This window comes from Trichosurus vulpecula, chromosome 3, assembly GCF_011100635.1.
Source record: "Trichosurus vulpecula isolate mTriVul1 chromosome 3, mTriVul1.pri, whole genome shotgun sequence".
NCBI classification, from domain to species: Eukaryota; Metazoa; Chordata; class Mammalia; order Diprotodontia; family Phalangeridae; genus Trichosurus; species Trichosurus vulpecula.
Genome location: NC_050575.1, coordinates 326,204,544 through 326,229,834, shown reverse-complemented (window position 1 = coordinate 326,229,834; position 25,291 = coordinate 326,204,544). Strand labels below are relative to the sequence as shown.

General features: G+C 40.4%; 1 protein-coding gene across 3 annotated transcripts in view; it reads left to right on the top strand.

Annotated features, from left to right (window-relative positions):
• Positions 1-25,291, top strand: part of COMMD1 (copper metabolism domain containing 1) — a 257,435-nt gene that overhangs the window by 642 nt on the left and 231,502 nt on the right. The window contains exon 1 of one of the 3 annotated variants that reach the window (XM_036750046.1): positions 11,552-11,773. The exons of 1 other annotated variant lie outside the window; for it this stretch is intronic. In XM_036750046.1, the coding sequence (XP_036605941.1) occupies positions 11,597-11,773 (177 nt within the window). In that variant the 5' untranslated portion in view covers positions 11,552-11,596. Of the gene's footprint in view, positions 1-11,551; positions 11,774-11,878; positions 11,967-25,291 lie in introns of those variants that run through there. One more of the 3 variants, XM_036750047.1, reaches the window with a different exon arrangement.

Below are 25,291 nucleotides of genomic sequence, written 5' to 3'. Positions count from 1 at the left end.
CAGTCTGTGCTTTCAAAGAGCTCACGGTCTAGTGGGGAAGACAGCAGGCAAACTACTACCTGCAAAAAGGCTAAGTAGAGAAGAAAATTCAGGTGGGTTGGGAAAAGCTCCCAGGAGAAGGTGAGACTTTAGCTAGGACTTGAGGATATCGTGTGAGGTAAATAAAATGTGAACACTTCACAGGGAAGATACGTATAAATATATCTATATCTATACTAAGAAATGTTTAAAAATCAAGAAACAGGGAAGTGGAAAAATTCTGAGGCCGTGAGAGTCTGATGGCTCAGCCTCTGGGAAAGTTTACCCTGAAACTTTTTGTTCTTTCTTCTGGTTCTAGTTTAAAGATTTGCTCAGTAAGAATAGGGTCATAATGACCTGTTTTTCTCTACTGTAAAGAATGGAGAGGGTCTTCCCCCTCCCCTCATCCTATTCTCCTTCAGATTTATAGATGTCACCTCAGTTGTAATCATTAACTAAGGGAATGGGAATTGGAGTTTCTGTGCCTCAACTTCCCGGTTCTTTGTCTAGCTTTCATGCTCAGATTGTAAGCCCACCTCCCAGCCAATGGTGAGAAAGGTCAGAGGTGGGTGGGAATTCTCTTGTGTTAGGTATAATTATGGGTGCTTTGCCCCTTCTAAAGCGCCTCCCTTGCTCGATTTGTTCTAGTGAGGCATGCCCAATTCTCAAGAATTGAATAAAATTTATTTCTGTTCCCACCCTGAGATGGCTCCTTATTATAAATTTAATTGGTGAGGGTCTTTCATTCCACACAATATGAAGGAACAACAGCCCGAGAAAATGCTCAGTCCGAGGTGGAGGGTCTTTTTAGAGGAGGCCAGTGTCATTGATTCTCAGGTTACCTTGAGAGGAGTGAGGTAGGTGCTATTGTCATCCCCATTTTACACTTGAAACCAAGGCAGACAGCGGTTAAATAACTTGGCCAAGGTCACAGAGATAGTAAGTATCCAAGGCTATCTTTGAGTTCTGGTCTTCCTGACTTCTGGCACCTGAGTTGCCAGGTTATGGAGGGCTTTACACACCAAAAGAAGCTTACAAATGCTTTGCAATTAGGGAATATTTAGGCTTACCCAGGTATGAGTTATTTTGCAAATGTACTAGGATCATAGGTTTTAGAGCTTGGGAGAGATCTTGGAAGCTTTTTTATTCCAACCCCTCTTATTCACAGACTGGGAAATTTAGGTTAAATGATTTCTAAGTACCACTGGGATCTCCTAACTATGCTTTCCCAATCCTTCTCTCCATATGGCCTATTTCCTTTCTTTTGTCTCTCAGAATCCAATTTAGGCAACGAGTGTGATGAAGTAAAAAATGGATGAACTTGGAATCAGAAGAGACCTGGGTTTAAATTTTATTCCTGAAGTTTAGTATCAGGAACTGTAGATAAGTCAATTATCCTCAATTATCTTGTCTATGAAAAGAGGATACTAATACTTTTACCATCCATCCCATGGGGGTTGTGAGGGAAATGCTTTGTAAAACATAAGGTATTATATTAAGAGGGATTAGGTAGGAAACCTTGCTGACCAGGACTACTACAAATATTGTTACCTAATCTCAACTGGGTATTCACTTCAGCAATGCAATTTTTTATACCTCCCTAACCAATTCACTATCCCACTCACACAGTGATTATTCTAAAACTTTTCTACATCACTCAGGTATCTTCTCCCACTATGTCTTTCATCCGTATTACAAGAAAAAGTGACCCTTCTTGCCAAGGCAAATCCTTCTTCGTGTAACCCTAATCCCATCCATCCCATCTTTTCCAGCTGATTGCCTCCTTTATCCCTACTCTTATACTACTCAGTCCCTATATACTGGCTATTTCCATGCAGCCTACAAACACATCCATGTCTCCTGTCCTTAAAAAACCCTCATGATCTGACCATGTCTTAGCTATTGTCTTGTATCTCACCTCCCTTTCTTGACTAAGCTCTTTGAGAAAGCCATCGACAACTGGTGTCTCTACTTCCTCTCTTTTCTAAACCCTCTGCATTTTGGCTTCAAACCTCATCATTGAATCGAAAACCTTCCAAAGTTACCAATAATCTTTTAATTGCCAAAATTAATAGTCTTTTCTCAACCTTCATGCTTCTTTTCAATCCACATCTTTCTTGACCTCTCTGCAGCATTTGAGACACCTTTTCCTGTATATTCTCTTCTCTCTAAAAGAGAATCAGCTTTTTGTGGCCTAAGTATTTTGTGGTACTGTCCTTTTCTGGTCTCCTATCTGTCTGACCTCTCCTTAGTCTCCTTTGCTGGATCTTTCTCTGGATCATGTCCAGTAACTTTGGGTGCCCCCTCTGTCAAGGGTCTATCTTGGATCCTCCTCTTCTTCTATACTATCTCCTTTTATTATCTCATCAGCTTCCCTGGGCTAAGTTATCTCAAAGCAGATGATGCTCCCTGTTTATACAGTCCTTACCTCAACTCTCACATCACCAACTGCCTGTTGCACATCTCAAACCACATGTTCCATAGATACCTCAAACTCAGCATGTCCAAAACTGAACTCACCATTTTTCTCCTCAAACTTTCCCTTTTTCTATACTTCCCAATTACCACTGGAGGCACCACCATCCTCCCAGTCATTTCATCTTACCATGTCAGTGTTATCTTCAATTTTTCACTCTTAGCCCCCACATCCAAGCTATTGTCAAATCTTGTCAATTCTGCCTTCAAAGCCTATCTCCTACATGTCCCCTTCTCTACTCACACAGCCACCAGTCTGGTAAAGGCCCTCTCACTTCACACTTGGCCTACTGCAATGGCGTAGTGGTTAGACTTACTGCTTGAAGTCTCTTCCCCACTCCAGTCCCTTCTCCTCTCATCTACCAAAATGATTTTCTTGAAGTGCAGGCCCGACCGTGTCACAGTACTGTTCAGTAAACTTCAGTGGCTCTCTGTTGCCTCCAGGATCAAATATAAAGTCTTCTGTTTGGCTTTCAAAACCCTTAACAACCTGCCCCTTCCCCTTCCTACCTTTCCAGTCTATTCACACTTTGCTCTCTCCTGTAATACAGTGATGTTGTTCTTTGAACAGGACACTTTTTCCTGACTGTTCCTTTTGTTTTGTTTTGTTCCCCATGCCTGGAATGCTCTTTCTTCTCACATCCACCTCTTCTCTGGCTTTCTTCAGGACCCAGCTAAAATCCCACCTTCTGTAGGAGACCTTTCTCAACCTCTGGCCCACCTTTCCCTCTGAGATTACCTTGGATATAGCTTATATGTACATAATTGTTTGCATATTGTCTTCACCATTAGAGCAAACTCCTTGAGAGCTGGGTGGGACCATGTTTCTGTTTTTCTTTTGTATCCTCAGTGCTTAGTACAGTACCTTCACATAGTAGGTTTTCCAATGCTTGATTGACTGAGGTAGATCTGCATTGACTCAAGCACCCTCCACACCAGTCATACCCTCCCAAATCAACTCGGCCTCTCTGAATCTTAATTTTCCTCCAAGCTTCCGTGTTTCCCATTGATTCTCTTCAGACTGAACCAGCAGATACATTAAGTTCAGAACAGAGAACATTACACGATACATATTACACATAATTTACGTAATAAGTAGGCAGCTAGGTATCACAGTGGATAAAGCACTGATCCTGGAGTCAGGAAGACCTGACTTAATCTTGGGCAAGTCATTTGATCTCTATCAGCCTCAGATTTGTCATCCATAAAAATGGGGATAATACTAGCACTGTCAAATCTGAAAACAAATGACCAAAAAGTCAACAGCAGTTATGCAACCGCTATTAACTCTGAAAATCCCAAGAGCTCACGCAGGTTGTCATAACCACAGTAACTCTGAAAAATATCAAAGAGCTCACAGGTTATTACAACCACAGTTAACTCTAAGAAATAAAAGCAAAATAACCAAGGAGCTAACAGTGGTCATAAGCAAAAAAGCTTTCTTTATTCCGTTAGAGGAGGGAAACTAGGCACATCTGCCAGGGCCTCCTCCAGAAGGAGACCCACTTTAGTGAGGCCAAATCTTAATACATGTAGCAATGGCTACATAGCTATAGCTCTGACAATGAAGGGTAACAGCAACAATGAGACAAGTTGATTCATAGTAGGACTTCATGATCGCAACATATTTCCTGCAGGTCTGAGCTCAGGGACCGCTTGGTTCTTGTGCGAAATAATTGTGGGATTTTGTTTTGGCTGAGTTCAACTAGAGAGTGAGTGCAAATTATTATTGTCATGCCAAGCTCAGGGTACAGCTTGATCGCTTCTGGAAAACAAGGTGTCTCCTAATAGTAAAAAGAGAGGAGTTAAAAAAAAAAGAGGTGTGGTCTTGGCATGGGGATCCTGACAGCATCTTCTTCCCAGTATTGTTGTGAGGATAAAATGAGGTAATATTTATAAAGTGCTTTGCAAACCTTAAAGATATAAATGCTAGCTATTATTATTACAATGACTATGGTAATGAAAAGACAATATTAAAAGAAAATCAGTTGGCCTTTAATTAATTGTAGTGATCTCAGTAAGAAAACTATGCTGAAACATATCTGCTCCTTTCAAAACTGGAGTATTCAGCATACTTGATACCCATTCTGATATGGCTGCTACCTCAGCATATCTCTTGGAAGTTCTGACCTAGGTTTCCAGTTATCCACATTGTCTGATCAGCACATCGGGGTGGGATTTATCCGTCCCTCATAGAATTGGTGATAGCAAAATTTGCTGCAGTTCTTGGTGCATTGGACTTTGAAGCACTCACTGTAGTAAGAGCAGAAACCTTTGTTACTCGGTATAGCTTTTTTCTTTGGCTATCTTACATGGGTTACTTTTTCTCAACTGCCCTCCTACCAAGCCCTCTCATTTTCTTTGACTACTAGATCTTGCCCTTGGACTGACTTGGCCAACTGCAAATTTGTTCTCTAATCTCTGCTGGCCCTTGCTGCTATATGTCAATCTTTTATTCTTTCATGACTGTTTCAAACCTCCCCTCATCTACATTCCCCTATACTGTCTGTCAATACAGGATTTTGCCATGCACCATGAGCTTCCTCTTTTTCCCTACCTCCCTGTAACTATTCACTTTTTAAATTTACTGTGTCAAAGAACAGAAAACTTTGTGCTCTACTAACAAGATAGTACTAAGGTAGTCCCTTGTATTCTATTTTAGTTAATTGGCTGGGGGGGGGGGAGGGAAATCTTTGCTGCAAGTTTCATAGATAAGTATCTTATAAGATAGATAAGAAACTGATTCAAATTTATAGGAATAAGAGCCATTCCATTATTGATAAATGGTCAAAGGATATGAACAGGAAATTTTCAAGAAAGAAATCAACGCTATCTATAGCTATATGAAAAAATGCTCCAAACCATTAACAACCAGAGGAATACAAATTAAGATATCTCTGAGATTCCAACTCACCCCCATCAGATTGGCAAAGTTAACAGGTTGCAGGAAAACAGGCACATTGATGCCCTGTTAGTGGGGCTGTGAATTGACATAGCCATCATGGAAAGCAATTAGGAACTCTGTCCCCATTTACTAAATGTTCATGCCCTTTGACTCAGCTACACCACTGCTAGACTTATACTCCCAAAGACATCAAAGGAAGAAGAAAAACATCTACAGAAATATTTTATAACTGTTCCTTTTGTGGTGGCAAAGAACTGGAAGGAGGGTGCCCATCAATTGAAGAATGGCTGAACAAATTGTGGTATATGAATATAATGGAATTCTATTGTGCTATAAGAAATAATGAAGGGGATGGTTTCACAGAAACTTCGGAAGATTTGAATGATCTCACTGAGGCAGAGCGAAATGAACAGAATCAGGGAAACAATTTGTAGTTTAACAACAATGCTGTAAAAATGCACAATTTTAAAAGACTTAAGAACATTGATCAAGGTAATTGTAACCATGATTTCCAGAGGACCAATAATAATAATAGATAGCATTTATATAGCCCTTCAAAGTTGGCAAGCACTTTATATATGGTGATCTCATTTAATGATGAAGAATGCTACTTTCCTGACACGTGATGGCCTAAGCATGCATAAGATAACATGGTTTTTGGACATGTCAGTATGAGAATCTCTATTGTTATGAAGGTTTTTTCTTTTTTTGAGTGAAGAGGGACAAGTAGGAGAAAAAGAATATAAATGCTTGCTAATTGGGAAAAACCATTAAAAATAATGTATATTATTGCTCATACTTGAAAAGTAGACAGCTACTGACTGGCTTTATATAAATCTTGTGGATATTCTAATCTGCACTAGTGAGTTTAAAGTTCACGTATGCAAGATGTTTGTTTTCATACTCCTAGTGACTTGCTACATCACTTCACTTATACTTGATACAAGAATAAATGTGAAGATTTTTCTGGGTGCCCTGTATTTCCAAAATCTTTTGGAGATAGATTTCTAATAAAAGGATCAATTATATTTAGTGGAAAGTTCAGCAAGCATTTATTAAGTACCTACTGTGTATAAGGCACTGTGCTAAGTGGGAGGCACACAAAGACAAAAACAAAAGTTTCTGCCTTCAAGGAGTTTACAATTCTATTTGGGGAAATAACATGTGTGAGGATGAGTTAATATAAAACATATACAAACTAATTTTGAGGTTGAGGTGGAGAGGACACTAACACTTTAGGGGCTCAGGAAAAGCCTCATGTAGGAAAAGGAGCTTGAGATGAGTCTTGAAGGGAATTGGAGATTCAAAGATATGGAGGTGAGGAGGGAATACATTCCAGACACAGAGGATAACTCGTAGGAGATGTTTATGGAGAACCGTAACTAAGCCAGTTTGACTAGACTATAGTGAGTGAGATTAATGTGAAATTAATCACATAAGTGACAAGTAGATTGAAGGGCTTTAAATGCCATACAGAAGCATTTTAATTTTATTCTAAATCACACACACACACAAAGACCAATGTAATGAGCCAAAGAGCCAAAGGTAATGATGGTGAGACCTATTTTTTTAAGCTATCACTTTGGCAGCAATATGTAGGATGGGTGAGTGAAAAGAGATTCTGTTAGGTTGCCTATGAGCCAACCAACACTGATCACCACAGACTTGGCTCATTTGTGAGAGGTATTTTCTTTTAAGTGAATTTACAGCTTCTGTTGCTTAAAACCTCCCACTGAGATAAACTCAGGTCTAAATATATTCATTCATTATGAAGCAAACAGAAACCTAGGCCAACAGCAAAGAATTGGTGGGGAAAAAACCCTATATTTAATTGTGTCAGAAAAGGAAATGTAAGAGAGAAACTTTTTTGCACTTATTTTCCAAATCAGTACTTTCTCTACCTCCAGACTCATCCTGGACATGGGGAGAGGGAATGATTTCGGCTTCAATTCAGCATGCCTTATGGTAAAGCTGTACAACTTCTGTTGCCTATTGGCTTGCTCTGTGGGATCATCAGGATTCTGCCAGGACTCCTTGGTTCAGATATGTGATCATAGCTCTGTCCCATCACCTCTTCCATGTCTTTAAGCCACACACTGAACACAGTTTTAAGTGTCCCTCCTCCCCCATTACACTAATCAGAGGCCTTTCCTCATGATGTAGTCCCTCTATGACTGGACCTACAGTTATTGGAAATGGAAACCTGAAAATTTCTCCCAATGAATGATTTAATGATGCTGTTTGGGCCCTAGCATTATGGGCAATGGGATTCTGAGGATTCAATGTTGAATGCTACATGTAAGGTCTTAGACACTTACTAGCTGTGTGACCCTGGGCAAGGCACTTAGCCCTGTTAACCTCAGTTCCTCATTTGTAAAATGAGCCAGAGAAGGGAATGGAAAACCATTCTAATACCTTTGCCAAGAAAACCCCAAATGGGGTCATGGAGAGTCAGACACAACTGAAATGAACAAGAACGACCACAACAAATGTACACTGCATGACTTTGCAAACAAATATTAAAATATGATAGTTACATAACCTTTGTGTCCTCTGTTTAGTTTTTAAAACCTTTTGTGACCTGGTCCCTTTCTGTTTCCCATTTTCATACACCTTACTCCCTTGTTGACTGTATCACAATGGCATCAAATTGCCCCTAGTAACCTATTGTAATACAATTTAGTGAAACAGATCTTAGCTATCAAATGTAGACCCCTTTCTCTTTGATGACCTGCTATAGTAGCAATTTAGATTTGAAGATCTTTCCCACCCATTAATAGGCCATGTGACCTGCTTACATCACAGGAAATTTAAGTCAAGTGTGATGGCAGGAGGTTCCTGACAGGAAAAAGAAGTTATGTCATAGGAAACGCACAGAGGGGAGAGAGAGAGAGAGAGAAAGCGCGGGTGATGGCTGCTAATGGCCGTCATGATAGAGCTGAACAGACTGACTTAGCTGTACTGTGAGTTTGTTTTTCAGAAGACCCCAGCAGGGGGTTGGAGAGGTTTTAGGATGGTGAGGCTCCATGTTGTGATATTACGTATTGAATGTTTTACTGCTCTGACAGATTGAATAAATGGCTTGCGGGATATGGTTCTCTGGTGTCTGAATAAATGGTTTACTTCTACTTTCTGTGTGGAGAGTCTCGTATACTTTGAGATACAGAACCACAGAGGCATTTTGACAATCATCATCTACATGGTTATTATTGCCTTACTGATACACCTGCCAGGTCTTAGGCTACCAACAAGAGAGTTGGGCCAGGAGATGGGGTTGAACAAGGAGAACTGGGTGTGTACGTATGTATGCATATATACACATGTGTATCAATATTTATGACTGTCCCTGCATTTCAAAGCCAAATCAATACTTTAGTTTTCATTTGTAATACCTATGTCTTTTCTTCCACACATTGTTATGCATAATTGAATTTTAACCATATTACACCTTTCTTAAGCTACACTGTTAGAGGTAACACTTCTAATTGGTGTAGCACACAAGTATGAGGCGATTTTACCAGAGTTTTAATCTGTGTGGGACAAATGGAACTTTTCCCTAGATGCTAACAAGCCCTAGAGGCTGCACACAAAGCTGCTGCGCTAAATTTCTCTGGCTTGAAGTGCAACTCCCCAGAGCCAAGCAAGACCTGGGCTCCCTTCTTACCCCAAGCCCCATTGTGCAAGGGAGGGACTTTCTGGAGGAACAACCTCTTCCTAGTAGACTATCTTCTGAAATCCTACAGGCCCCTCCACCCCTCAACTGAATTTCTCCAGATGTACTTAAGAACTAATTATGACTGCATTATCTAGGAATTTTGGTTCCTGGGGCAAATTTATTTAAGAAGAAAGATGGGAATCTGCTTGCACAGAGTTGCCAGAAAGGTGTTTTCCTCCTCTTTAGATCGAGTATGGTTTAGAGAAATTTTCCTTCCTATGGCAGCTTGTCCCCTTTAGCTAAAGGGCATAGGATCCTGTTATGCCACTGCTTTTTCTGTGAATATCCCTTTAGTCAATGAAATGGAGAATATTTTAAGGTTTATTGAGCAAAACTTTGTACATTAGCCCTGTTGTGTGAAAGGTATTCTTTTATATATAGTATTAACAAATATATGATATTAGCATAGGTAATAGCAGTCCCTGCTGGCATAGCATCAGGTTTTAAAAAATTAACTTAGTGTTGGAAGGGCCTTTTGAGTCTGTTGGGTACCCAGAGGGGTTTATGATACTGCTGTTGCACACATATGAATATTTAAATTGTAATAGACTTTTGTTTTTCAATATGTACAAAAAAGTAAACAGAAAAATGTTTAAGTAAAATATTAATCATTAATTAATCATTAAACATTAATCAAACTCTAGATAGATACCAGAAATGGAATGAGCTGTTTTACTAATTTTTTTGCTCCTGCATAAAATATTCTAATTTAATTACAATTCAGTCATAATCTTTGATATTACATTTTGTATTAGCCCCAAGCTTTGTTTACTTAAATTTCTTTGGATATCTTTTTTTACATCAGTTTCATGACATTCCAGAAATTTTGATATTTCATTATCTTTCTAATAATTTCTGGGATTTCTTCCCTGACCCCAGTAAGTTATTATGAAGCTTCCACTTATGCCTGTATCTTTTGCTTATGTTCCTTGTATTAATAGTTTTATTGCATTAAGGTCTGCAAAGTTGTGTCTATTTTTTTAACAGTTACAGTTTTTTTCTTTAATGAATGAATGAAATAAAAGTATTTATTAAATGCTTACCATGTTCCAAGCACTGGGGTAAGTCCTAAGAATACAAATACAAAAGCAAAAACAATCATTGCCTCCAAGCAACTTATATTCTAATAGCGGAAGACTACACATATATGGGAGAGATGGCCAAGTAGGGCATTTTAGTTTGGTTAGTAATAACTGAATGGAGCATAGGGCAGTTAATTGATAACACCCTTCCCAGGAGCAATGACAGAGCTGATCTGATAATGGTTCCAGAACTGGAAAGCTTGGGAGAGGGCGGGGTTTAGTATGTGAGACGTGAGGTACAAGTAGTCCAGCTTGGCAACTGGTGAGGAAATGGTTTGAGAGCTAAGTGAACCAGGGTTAGATGGGTGAATGAAGCAACCACTCATCAAAATAGTGAAGCCCCAGTTAACAAGCATTTATGAAGTGCCTACTACATGCCAGGCACTGTGCTAAAGTGCTGGACATACAAAGGTAAAACACAAAGTCCTTGTTCTCAAGGAGTTTGGTCTAACTGGTGAGGGCCTTTGTAAAACCTATTTTTGCAAAGGTAGTAGGTGGTGCTGATAATAGGTATATTCTCAATGTTCTCATTTAGAAGACCTATTTTTCAGCTCTAGATTATCCAAGTTTTAGTTCTATCTTCCCTTTTGGTATATTTGTCCAGCTTTGAGACACATTAAGATCTTGTATGTTTTTTTGAAATTCAGTGTGCTACTCCTTTATGAATTTAGATAATGCCATTGCAAGTCAACAAGCATTATTTATGTGCCAGGCACAGTGCTAAGCTCTGGTGATAAAAAGACAAAAATAGTCCTTGCTTTCAGGAAGCTCATAGTCTAATGGGGGGTAGGAGGGAACAAAGCTATGTTTTACAAATATTTCATTTGACAATAATAATGAGGGAAATAATATGCAAAAGAGATGCACTATCACATATAAAATAACCAATTATATATTGACACCATCTTCAAATTATGTATGTGTATATATCGCACATGTATAAAGATCATCAACTTATATTTATTACTATATATAAATTGGAGCTCTCAGTCTATACACATAGATGTCTATGCACACACATACAGATACATACCTAGACACCTATATATGATAGATTGGAGACGTCAGGGGAAGACGAATGTGCCATTTGGTGCATTAATATTCATATTGACCAACGATATCCTAGTTCCACTTTCTTGGTAACGCGAAATAATATTTTTGCTTTGTCTGATAGAATTGCTGCGACTTCAGCTCTATTGGATTCACGTGACAACAATCCAAATTATGTTGGAGGGGAGGGGAGGGGAGGGGAGGGGAGGGGAGGGGACTACAGTTCTAGATGAGGCAGCGAGTGCAAAGCCGCCCTAGGCCTGCAGGTGGCGTAAGGGTCTCCCCTGCTTTCTCGGCCGCCGTGGCTTAAACCGGGCGCTCAGCTGGCAAGAAGCGGAACGAGCTGTTGATATGGCGGGCGAGCTCGAGAGTTCCAAGCCCCTGAGCGGCCTGCTGAGCGGCCTGGCCCAGAGCACCTTCCATGGGCACCCAGGTATCACAGAGGAGCTGCTGCGGAGCCAGCTTTACCCGGAGGTACCTCCTGAGGAATTCCGCCCCTTCCTGGAGAAGATGCGGGGTCTCTTGAAGGTACCGGCTCCCGCCCCGCCCCTCTCGGGCTCCTCCCTCAGTCCCGGCCGCAGCGAGAGCGAGGCTGACGGCTGGGCGCGTGGGGACAAACCCTCCGCGCGCCGCGCCGTACTGCACCGGGACGTGTTGCAACGACGCTGACCCCCGACCCCGGCTTCCTCCGCGGTCCTCTCGGTGGGGTCTGCGCACGAAGGTCCTTGCTCTCCTGCCACTTATGATTCCAGGGGGCGCCCTGCTTGCTGTCTTTGAATACTAATAACATATTCCTTCCCTAATTTTATTTTATTTTTCAATGAACAAACATTTCTTTTCGTCACTAACGCTTAGCTCAGTTCCTGGCTCATAGTAGGCGCCTAATAAATGCTTGCTGACTGGACACCCAATTTAAAAGCAAATGGCCTGGGTGAATTCTCTAGCTCCATTCCCTCCCCCCAGTCTCTGGAAATGCCCCAGCCAGAACCAGGACGTACCTTGCTCTTCCTGTTTTCCGACTTCCCCCTTCTCCCCCCACCCCCGCCCTACCGTCAAGCAGGGTTCAGGCCAGTGTAGACAGAACGAGAGATTATTGCAAGAGATTAGTTTGGAGGGCACTTAGATGGCGGAGTAGGTAGAGCGTCAGGCCCGGAGTCAAATATGACCTCAGGCGCCTACTAGCTGTGTGACCCTGGGCAAGTCACTTCACCCGGTTTTGCCTCAGTTTCCTCTTCTGTAAAATTGGGGAAGGAAATGGCAAACCACTCTAGTTTGCCAAGAAAACCCCAGATGGGGTCACAGACGGACACCACTGAGAAACAACTGAACAGCAACAAAAGTTTAGGGAGCAAATTTCATCTATTACGGGGGAAAGAGTGGATGCTAGAATTTGCCAGATGTGAGTATTTATCCCAGGAATTGGTGGGTGTCCTGCAAGCAGTAGGTGATCACCTGAAAATACCTCCTGTGGAACCACTTATTTAGTGTGTGTTGAGATAGTCTAATATCCAGGCGTTCTTGGTTTTCTGTAGGAGGGGTCATAGATCCCGTTGGCATTTAGGAAATCCTGTGAACCTCTTTTCAGAGTAATGGTTTTTAAATGCTTAAAGCAAAATGAATAGGATTACAAAGGAAACCAAATATTTTGAAATACAGTTTTCAGAATATTGAAAAAAACCCCAACAAGTTGTTGGAACTAAGGCTAAAAACGCAGATTCATCACTCAAGTCATTTAGCATTTAGTATATGCCAGGTACTGTGCTAAGGGCAGGGGAGTCCCTAGAAAGGCAAAAATAGTCACAGCCCTCAAGAAGCTTACATTGAAATGGAGGAGAGAGTATGTGATTAACTATGTGCATACATGTGTGCAGAGGAGATGGGAGAAGGTACCAGCAGCTAGGGGTGGGTGTGAGGGGAGTGGGATTTGATCTGAGTATTGAAGGAAGCCAAGAGAGTCCTTTTTTACAAGCCTTGAGGCACACTATGCAATTAGAGACCGGATAAAAAAAACCCAGAGAACTTGTTACTGAAATGTATTTACTCTTTGGATGAGACCTCATTAAATCTCAGCTTGCACTAGCTAGTTGTATTCTTGAAAAAGGCAATTTAGTATCTTTGAAAAAGTGACTATGTTACCCTTGTACTATAACAATATCCATACTAGAGTTTTGATTGAATTTGAACTGGTAGTAAGTTCATCCTTCCTTCCTTCCATTCATCTTCCCTCCCTCCCTCCCTCCTTCCCTCCCTCCCTTCCTTCCTTCCTTCCTTCCTTCCTTCCTTCCATTCATCTTCCCTCCCTCCCTCCCTCCTTCCCTCCCTCCCTTCCTTCCTTCCTTCCTTCCCTGCTTCCTTTTACTTTCTGAAATACCATCATAGCAAGTAATCTAAATGATTGAGAGGATTAAATACAAAACTCTATTTTAAATGTCATCTGAACCCAGAAAAAAGTCTATTACCTTCCTAAACCCAGCAATTTTTCCTTCAATTCTCGACTCCTGTGAATGGCTCCACTATCCTCCCAGGCACCCTAACTTGAATTCTTAGAGGGATTACTTTCTCTCTCTCTCTGTCTCTCTCTCTCTCTCTCTCTCTCCCCCTCTCCATCACTTTCTATCAGACAGCACACTATAGTGGAAAGAATGCTGAAGTTGAAATTGGGAGAGCTGGCTCTGTTTCTTGTTTATTCAGTTATTTTCAGGTGAGTCTGACTCTTCATGATCCCATTTTAGAGGTACTGGAGTGGTTTGCCATTTCCTTCTCCAGCTCATTTTACAGATGAGGAAATTGAGGCAAACAAGGTTGAGTGACTTGCCCAGGGTCACACAGCTGGTAAGTGTCTGAGGCCACATTTGAACTCAAGGAGTCTTCCTGACTCCATGCCTGGCACTCTGTGTACTGTGGCACCACCTAGCTGCCCTCGCTATGCTACCTACTAGCTGTTTGACCTTATACATAAACTTACCCTCTCTGGGACTCAGTTTCTTCATTGGTAAAATGGGGATAATAATTATATCACCTTTCTCAGTCTTGTCCCATGGCAACTAAGGTTGCTATGAGGAAAGTTCTTTGTAAACCTAAAGCAGTTTATAAACTGCTGACATGCATATTGTACTTTCTAGTTCATGATTTGACATAGAGAAAAATGTGAGCTGAGCTAGCAAGGTAGTAAGATTTCCTGATTTCTGAGTAGAAAGATAATGTAATAAGATTTTTTCATTTTCTAGTAGAGTGATGATGGTGGGAATGTAGAGGAGGAAACCAAATGTAACAGATGTTCAGAAATAGAAATGATAAAATGTAACGACTGATAATACTTTACGTTTATATAGTATTTTAAAGTTTACAAAGCATTTTCCTCACAGCAATGCTTTGGTTACTGTGGAATAAGGTTGAAATCAGGAAAATAAAATCAAGAGTGAGTGCAAATATGTGAAAATGAGATTTACCCTGAAATTGGGGGAAAGGGTGATAGAATTGAGATGGGGTTAATATAGAAGATTCCCTTTTTTGACATTGATGGAATCTTGAAGGACCAAGTTATGTCTGGGGAACTGTAACTTAGAAGTGAAATACTGTCCAGTATGGGACTTGGCAGTGCGGAACAGTAGGTAGAGTCCTTAACTCGGAGTCAGGAAGACCTACCTTTGACATTTACTGGTTTTGTGATTATGGACAGTCATTTAACTTCTCTAACATCAGTTTCTTCATCTGTACGCAGGGTGGTTATCAGGCTCAGGTGATATCTGTATATAAAACACTTCATAATCTTTAAAATGCTTGGTAAATGTCAGCTATTACTAATGTAATTAATAGTAAATAAAAATTTTAATATTAAAGAGGACCTGTGATTTTGTAATTCTTCAAATTAGCAGATGGTCTATACAAATTGCTGTGGCTGAAATTGTTTACCCAGTGACTGAACAACTTGGTGATAATCATTTAGCTAGGTTGACAGTAGCCTTCTGTTCTAGCATAGGAACCATATTTCGAGCCTTTCTAGCTCAGTAGCAGCTGCTCACCTGAGCTTGTGCCTTACTGGCATAGCCTTTTAGGAGCCAGAGTCACCACTGTTCCACAATGAAACTCTAGACCTTAGTGGATAATAGTAATAGCTCACTTGTATATTCCAGTGACTTTCCTCTGTCAGTTATCTCCTATTTATCTCCAATAAAACAATGCACTCTTCCTCCTAGTAGCTTTGAAGTATAGGTATTGTCTTCATTTTACAGATGAGTAAGTTCAGAAGGTTGAATGCCACACACCTAGTTAGCATCGGCACTAGGACTGGAAAGCAGGTCTTCTGAATCCAGATCAAATGCGCTTTCCATTAGGCCATCCAGCCTTCTCATTACCTTACCTTGTTTTATTATGTCTAAATGTGTATATTCTCTTCTCTCTCATGAAAAAGCCCCAGGAAATGCATTTTTATGGTCTCATTTATGTGACGATGGGAAGGAGGGGAGTAGGTACTGTTAACTGGGTACCAAGATAGAGGGGCAGTAGCAGAAGTGGGTAATATGATTAGAACTTGAGGGCTGTAGATTGTCCAACATGACAGTCCAAGATAGCTCAGAGATTGAAGAATATTGAGGGTCAAGGTTCTTCAGGTTGGGATTTGGTGATCAGGAAATGGTTAGAAAACAAGGAAAAGAGAAGTTTCTGAGCTGTAAGGGAAAGGCCCTTCAGACTGGTTCCAAGTAGAGTAGCCAGCTGGTGCCCCAGGAAATGACATGGTCAAGTGGAGTCCAAGGCAAGGGCTTGATTTTGACAACCCTTTCAGTGATTTCCCATTTCCTGACAAGTTAAGCCTAAGCTCTAACCTGGCATTCAAGATCATTCATTTATGATTTGGTTCCAACTTATTTTTGCATACTTCTCTCATATTGTTTCTCTTGACATAGCCACAAACCGTATATTCTAGCATAATTGGATTACTCATCATTCCAGAAACATGCCACCAGTTTTCCTTTGTCCACTTGTGTTCCATCTGCCTGTAATACTGTCTTTTCCGACTGCCTAGAGAGATCCATACTACCTTTAAGGTGCAGTTCAAGTGCCACCATTTCCATGAAACCTTCTCTGTTTCTCTCCAAAGGAAGTAATTTCTTACTTTTCTGAACCCCTGTAACAAGGCACTTTCGGTCTGTCTTTTATCATAGTCGCATGTGTTTATTTTGTTTCCCCCCATTAGACCTCAAGCTCATTGAGGGTAGGGACTGTGTCTTCGTATCCTCCACAGGGTCAATTCACTGTTTTTAGCCCAGTGTTTTACATATAATAGGTACTGTTGAATGAATGAAAGTAAATGTTATTATATAACATGTATCCTCCAAAATGCTAATTTACTAGTCCATAAATTCTTTATTGGGGCAGCTAGGTGGTGCAGTGGATAGAGTGCTAGGTCTGGAGTCAGGAAGACTCATCTCCCTGAGTTCAAATTTGGCCTCAGACACTTATTAGCTGTGGGACCAAGTCACTTAACCTTGTTTGCCTTAGTTTCCTCATCTGTAAAATGAGTTGGAAAAGGAAATGGCAAACTACTTCAGTGTCTTTGTCAAGAAAACCCCAAATGGGGTCACAGAGAGTTGTAAACATTGAACAACAGCAACAAATTCTTTATTGGGATGGCTAGTAGAAAATAAATACAAGTAATGGAAATTTAAGCTTAGTACCAGCTTGAAGAAATCCCACTAACTTGCCTTTTCCACAAATCTGGCAGGAGGAAGGGAACATAGTAATGGTAGTTCAAATCTCATATTGTAGTGTAGTGTAATTGAAAGAGCTCTAGTTTCAAAGTCAGTGAACATGAGTGAATAAAAATTGCAGCCCTGCTATTTATTTACTACCTTGGCGATTTGGGGTAAATACTTTCATTCTTCTGGGCTATAGGTTCTTCATCTGTAAAATGAGGGAGGTTCGCCATCATAGGATCATAGATTTAGAGTAGAAAGGAATCCCAGGGGTTGCCTAATCCAACCCTCTCATTTTAATCAATAAACATTCTTAAGCACCTACTGTGTGCCAGGTACTGTGCTAAGTGCTGGAGATTCAAAAAGAAGCAAAAAACAGTCCCTCCCCTCAAGGAGCATACAGTCTAATGGAGGGGGCAACATGCAAACAAATATATTTAAAGCAAGCTATATACAGGATAAATAGGAATGATTGACAAAGAAGGTACTGGAATTAAGAGGGATTAGGGAAGTCTTCCTGTAGAAGGTGGGATTTTAGTTGGGACTTAAAGGAAGCCAGGGAGGTCAGTGTTTAGAGCAGAAGAGGGAGAGCATTTCAGGCATAGGGGAATAGCTAGAGAGAATACCCAGAGCCTAGAGATAGACTGACTTGTTCAAGGAATAACCAGGAGGCCAGCGTCACTGGATCTAAGAATTTGTGTAGGAGAGTAAGGTGTAAGAAGACCAGAAAGGTAGAAGGGAGCTAAGTTATGAAGGGCTTTGAATGCCTAACAGCATTTTGTACTTGATCCTAGAATCAGTAGGAAGCCATTGAAATTTATAGAGTGGGAGTTTGTGACATGATTGGACCTGCTCTTTATGAAAATTACTTTAGTGACTGAATGGAGATTGGATTGGAGTGGGGAGAGACTCAAGGCAGGGAGACCCACCAGCATACTATTGTAGTAATTAAGGTGCAAGGTGATGAGAGCTTGCACCAGTGGGGAGGCAGTGTCAGTGGAGAGAAGGAGAGTGTTTGAGAGATGTTGCAAAGGCGAGATTGATAGGCATTGGTATCAGCTTGGATATGAAGGGTGAGAGATAGTGATGAGTTCAGGATAAACTCATAAGTTGTGAACCTGAGGGGAGAAGGAGGAAGACTTTAGAGGGAAAGGTGAGTTCCATTTTGTACATGTCAAGGTTAAGATGTCTTTTGGACAGTTCAAGATGTCTGAAAGGCAGTTGTAGATGTGAGATTGGAAGTCTGCAGAGAGATGGGGCCAGAAGAGGTAGATTTGAGAATCATCAGCATAGAGATGGTAATTAAATCTATGAGAGCTGATGAGATACGTCACCAAGTGAAGTAGTACAGAAGGAAAAGACAAGAGGATCCAACAGAAGCCTGAGGGACACTTATGGTTAGAGGGTGTGATCTGGAGGAAGATCCAGCAAAGAAGACAGAGAAGGAGTGGTCAGATAGGTAGAAGGAAAACCAAGAGAGATTGGTGTCTGAAAAACCTAGAGAGATTATCTAGGAAGAGAGCCATTAACAGTGTCCAAGGCTGCAGAAAAGTCAAAGAGAATGAGGATTGAGAAATGGCCATTGGGTTTGGTGACTAACAGACCATTAGTAGCTTGGAGAAAGCAGTTTCAGTGGAATGATAAGGCCAGATTGTAAGGGGCTGAGAAGAGAGTGAAAGCAGAGAAATTAGAGACATCTATTGTAGATGGCCTTTTTGAGCAGTTTAACTAAAAATGGCAGAAGAGAGATTTTGTAGATGAGGTAGCTGAGGAGCTTCAATGACTTGCCCAGTCACATAGGCTGTAAACATTAGGGGTGTAATTTGAAGCCAGTTTCTCGAGCTTCAATGACTTGCCCAGTCACATAGGCTGTAAACATTAGGGGTGTAATTTGAAGCCAGTTTCTCTGTATCCAGAGCCAGTGTTCTTTCCACTGTGCCACACTGCCTCTAAGGTGCCTTCCCACTCCAAATTAATAGAATCTCAGAATCTCAGCATTGTAAGGGATCCAGAGGCCTTGAACAAGACTTCCCTTTATAACATACACAATAAGCGGTCATCCAGCCTTTCCTTGAAGACCTTTTTGAGGTCTTCATGAACCTAATAATAGTTCACATTTTTCTAGTCCCTTACAGTTTATAAAGCACTAAAAAATATTGTTGAAACTGTGATGTATTATATTTTATAGAGGAGGAAAGTGATCCTCAGAGAGTTTAAGGGGCTACCCAAGTCATAAAGTCTAGTAAACAGTACAGATCAGGTGATAAACCACAAACTTGTACTGTTTCCCCATGCTGTCTTTGTTGTTTTCATGTTACTGCCTTTAATATAACAGAAGCACATCCGTTTGGCCTAGAGAATATTAAGGCAAGCGCAGGGGAAAAATTGGTCCTAGAAGAGTCTAACTGCTGAAAAGCATGAGCTTATATGTACAAGTAGGGGCTCAGGATAGTGTGCAACCGCTTTTTTTGTTTAGTCTTTGGGTCATTGGTAGTACCCTCCGGTATACCTACAGAGTTGGCTGTCCCTTAGGCAGGGATGAAATATCTTTCTCTCTTGGGCATGGATTCTGGTGAGATGTTTGAACTAATGTTTGGATTTTTGTTGTTGCTGGACTGTGTGGATTGATGCTAGCGTGTTACTGAGAACTACTGAAAGTTACCTTTCCAGAGGAAATGCTACATTATCACAGAGGTAGGAGATTTTTAAATTGGAAGGGATCGTAAAAGCCATCAAGCCTCCTCATTTTATGATGAGGAAATAGAGCTCCAATGAGAGATTCAGTGACTGGCCTGGGGTCACACCTGGAAGTATCTGAAGTAGGGACTTAATCTCAGATCTTTCTGATTCCTGGTATGGTACTATGTCCATTATAACATGCTAGTTGAGATATTTCTGAGAATATCAATAAAATGAGTAAAATGTGTTACTGTGTAATATTAGTTCCAACTTGTTAAAATCAATATTCTTCCGGTGAAGACAGGGGCAGTAGGGAGCCACTGATGCTTCTCGAATTGCATACTGATATGGGCAGGCTTGTGCTTTAGGAATATCAGTTTGGTAGCTATGTGGAGGATAGATTAGAAAGAAGAAAGACTGGAGGAAGGAGACCAATTACGAGGCTATTGCAGTAGTACAGGCACTGGTGATGGGGGTGATGTGGTGGTAGTTGTATAAGTGTAGAGAATGGTTTGGGTGTAAGAGGTGTGGTGGAGGTAGAATTAGCAAGGCTTGGTGACTAACTGAATATGGAATGGGAAAGTGAAAAGGATCTGGGGAAGAGAATCTGGGTAGCAGAAGAATGATGGTGCCCTTGATAGAAACAGAGATGTTAGGAGACAGGTTTCATGTAAAAGATAATTAATTCTGTTCTTGACATCTCAAGTTTCAGATCCTCATGAGACATCTACATGGAGAAGTACGTCAGGGAATTGGTGATGCAGGGAGAGGGAGAGAGAGAGAGAGAGAGAGAGAGAGAGAGAGAGAGAGAGAGAGAGAGAGGAAGAATGTGTGTGTGTGTGTGTGTGTGTGTGTGTGTGTGTGTGTGTAGATGTATCATTTCTAGATGCATAGAGATAACTGAATCCATGGGGGAACTGATGAGATTACCTAGAGAGAGCACTGAGAGTAGAGTGCCCAATACTTATTCCTTGAGTATGCCCACACTTAGAGGGATAAACATGAATTATGATCCAGCAATGGAAATAAAATTGAATGTGTCATAAGGTAGCATAAGAAGGGAGACAGAGAAGTATCATGAAAAACCATGGAGAAGACAACATCTCAGAAAGGTGGTCAGTAGTATCAAATACTGTAGAATGGTCAAGAAAGATAAAGACTGAGAAAATGCCATTGCAATTAAGAGATTTTTGGTAACTTTGGACAAAGAAGTTTCAGTCAAGTGGGGTTGGAAGTTGGATTGTAAGGGATTGAGAAGTGAGATGTGAGGAAGTGGAGGCAATGATTGTCAACAGCTTTTTCTCAGACTTTGGCAGTAAAAGAGGATTAATACAGAATGGTAGCTTTCGAATATGGCTTATGTGCTAATATCTGTTGAGAGAAAAAGAGGTAGATAAATTATCTGAAGATCTTACTATGATCCTCCAAATTAAATCAGTCTGGTGATTTCAATGCAAAGGGCGAAACAGGTAAGAAAGGACAAAAAAAGTTGAAAAATATGGTTCAGGAGTAAGGAATAAGAGAGGCCAAAGACAGGAATATCATGCCTGCATATCATGAATCCTTTTTTTTTTTTGACAAAATAATCAGAAGATACTGGACATGGCAAGCACTGAATAATTACAAAAAATGAAATTGATAATATTTTAATGGACAGGAAATTATACCTTTATTGATATGGGAGTGTATTGGTAATTAAAGTGGGACTTTTTTACTGTTTTCTCTTTTGGAGCATTTAGGTAATCAAGTGCCTTTGATGAGTCTGGCCTTTGTTTCTTTGATTAAATTGGGAATCTTTGATGACCTACTTACATCCAGGAAAAGCCTAGTTTATGTAGGTGTGAGTTGCATGGCTGTGATGCCTGAAGAAGCATCACATGGTTTTGAGTCACATGGTTGTGACACCCTTTGACCCTAAAGGGTATATAAACTCAGATGTTAGTGTTTGTTTGGGGCTCTCACTCACTGAAAGAGTGTTGGTGTGGAGACTCTGGCTAGCTGCTGGAGCCCCCCGGCTTTGAAGAAAACCCAGATGTTGGTGCTTCTCTTTTGGTAACCTATGCATGTGATGTCTTGATCAGACAAAGCTTGTCTGTTGAATTGTGTTATTTGATCTGTTGATATTTTCTGTTTGTAATTTCTATTTGTATTTGCTGTGAAGTTCAGGGTGCTGGCTTTTCCCCTTGAACTAAATGAATGATATGCATGTTTGATTAAAGTGAGATTGTTAACCCCTTAAAGTTACTTTCCTTAGAAAAGCAGATCAAAGAACCTGTGCTGGCAGCTCTTGTTGCTGGTCTTGTTGGGTCTTACACCTCAGCAGCAGCTGCAAGCAGCATTGTTATTACAGGGTGTCATTGCTGAATTATTTGTCCATATACAGTTAGACCAACTTACTAGAGCAAAGATCAAAATTAATACAAAGCTAGAAGGAAGAGTAAAAATGAGAAAAAAGATATGGTAGACAATTAAAACAACTCCAAACTGACCTATGTAAAGATGTTATTATTACTCAGAGGGAAAGAGGTAATACAACATATAACAAATAAGTAATTGTAAAGAAGTGATGTGCTATCAGAGTAATGAATAAAAAAAAGGTGAGTGAGAATGAGAGATGTTCATTACTGATATTCTTATAGCATTAAGAGAAAGCAAGGAAGGCCCTCAGCCCATAGGGTAGCTTCCCTCTGGCAAATTTATGGGAGGATACGTATAAGCACAGAATGGGCAGGCATGGATGGGTTGTGATTTGCATCATTGGAAGGACCATTCACATGGATGAGATCTCTATATTTCTGTATTGAGTACATGAGTATTGATGTCATAAAAAAGGGAAATGGACAGAGGGAGAGGGGGAAGAGAAAGGAACAAAGCATTTATATAGTGTCTACTATGTGCTAGGCACTGTGCTAAGCCCTTCTTACAAATATCTCATTTGCTCTCACTTGATCGTCACAACCCTGTGACATAGGTGCTATTATTATTCTCATTTTACATTCGAGGAAACTGAGGCAAACAGGTGACTTGCAGAGGGTCTAAGAACTACTAAATGTCTGAGGCTGGATTTGAACTCAGGTCACAGGAAAGTTTAACTGATGTAAATCAGTTGCTAAAGTTAGGAGATCAAAAGAGCCTAAAAACACCTTCCTTAATGAACTTCCCAAGTGAAGAGATATGGTCAATGGCAACACCGATTTTGACTATAACTTCTTTGTAAAATCTTATGGGGAATGATGAACAACATCATTTCATACACTGGCAAGCAAATGGTAGACTGAAATACCATTTTAAGGAAAGCTGGACAGGATACTAAACTAAGCAAAATCATCTCAAGGGAAATTTCAGCATGAAACTGGAAGGAATACAACAAACAAAGAAAGATGGAAAATATCTGCAAAGATTTTGTAACAAACTCTTCATTATCAAGGACAGTGAAACTGCCACATTTGGATTCTAACATTAAGTCCTGGTTGTGCTTATAGAGGAAGTAGAAATGAATTAACGATGGAACTAAATATAGGAAAAGCGGCTGGTCTAAATGGAGTGGAGGTCTATACTAAAGGCAGCACGGTTTTGAACTTGTTATTTCCAAGGTAGCTGAGGTAGGAAAAGGCAATAACAGCAAAGAGGAAATCTCAGATTTTATCATTACCAGGAAAAGGTAACTGAGGGAACTTTAACAGCAATCAGTCAACTAGTTAACAATACATTATGCTAGGTGCTGGAGATACGAGAATAAAATGAGAAGTTAAAAATGAAATAGTTCTCTCTCTTAAAGCACTTATATTCTATCAGGGGAATGAATCAGTATATACCTATGTAAGAATATACAGAATGAATACAAAATAAATACAAGGTAGTTAGAGAGGGAAGGCCATAGTAGTTGAGGTCAGGATCCCTAGTAGGGAGATCAGGAAAGACTTTATATAAAAGGTGGTACCGAGTTAAGACTTGAAAGAAGTGACAGATTCATTGAAGTAGATGTTCTAAAGCAGTACTTTTCAAGCATTCGGGATAGCCAGTGCAAAGGTACATAGATGGAAGGTGGCCTGTGGTACATTAGAAACAGAGAGGTCAGTTTGGCTGAATCACAGAGTAGGAGGAGGGGAGCAATGTACAATGTGGCTGGAAAGAGGTCAGAGCCAAGTCACGAAGGGCTTTAAATGCCCAATACAGTTTGCATTTTATCTTTGAGGCAACAGAGAGCTAGTGGAATTGCCTGAGTAGGAGAATGATTTAAAGAAAGATAATTTTGACAGCTTTATGGAGGGAGAATTATGAGACTATTGCAAAAATCTAGATAAGAGGTGATGAGGGTGTGAACTAAGATAATAACTATGTAAGGCATGAGAAGGGGGAATGAATATAAGAAATGTTGTTGGAGGTAGAAATGGCAAAATTTGGTATTGAGGGGTAAATGAGAGACTTGGAAGAATGCTGGTGCCTTCCACAGAAACAGGAAAGCTTGGAAAAAAAATTTGAGAGGAAAGATAATAAGTTCTGATTTGGATATGCTGAGTTTGAGATGACATCCAACTTGAAATGTCCAATAGGCATATGGTTATGTGGAACTAGAGCTCAGCAGAAAGATGGGCTAGGTAGAAAGATTAGTGACTCATCTGCATAGATGTGATAATTAAGCTCTTGGAAGCTGATGACTGTCGCTAAGTGAGACAGTATAGAGAGAGAAGAGAAGAGGGTCCAAGAAAGAGCCTTGGGGGCACACTCAAGTAAGAGAGTATGTTATGGATGAGCTATCAAAGGAGGCTGAGGATCAGGCAAACAGGTAGGAGAACCAGGAGAGACTAGTGTCATGAAAACCCAGAAAAGAGAGTATCCAGGAATGAGAGGTAGTCAACAACATCAAATGCTAGAGAGAAATCAAGAGGGATGAAGAGAAAAGAGAGGTATGAGATGTTTGAGGAACATAATCTCCTTGAGGGCATTTCATTTTTGTCCTGTATCCCCAATGCTTAGCACAGTGCCTCAGACAGAATAAGCACTGAATGAGTGAATGAATGAATGAATGAATGCTTGTTGATGATTGGGGAGAGACTAGGTTTGGGGAGTGAGGGGGAGAATCAGTTAGGGAGGAGTAAAGGGACTGAACCATATACTTACTGTGTATTCCTCTCTTCATGAAAAATTTAAGAACAATCTACAAATATATCAATGGCATTTTTGATGATTTTATTAGAAGGGGTCATGAGGGCTCTCACAGGTGATATTCCATATCATACAATTGCCTACAAGATGTAGAGCATGCAGGATAAAAAAAGTCTCGTGCTTATTTTTTGGTACTATAAAAAGGTTCATTGAGCAAAGAGCTTTTTTAGAGATTGTTTAATTAGGTCAAACTTTTTCAAAATTATACAACGGTTCCTGAAAGAAATAACAACAGAAATAACTTTGTTCTGCCCTCTGATCACCAAAGGTCTTTGTCACTGTCATGGACAATCTCCAGTGAAGAGTCCAAGTTGAAGAGAAATTTCTATCTTACAGTACTCCTATTTGGGAATGACAGTGTCCTGATTGCATCAAACCCCAGAGCCTCCTAATTGAGTTTGACTTAACTATCCATATAGGAAAAATCCAGTGGGTAAAGGATGCTCATTGTCTATACCATGATATGAAGTCGAATGATAGTCTATAGAACTTGTTTATTATATGTGTC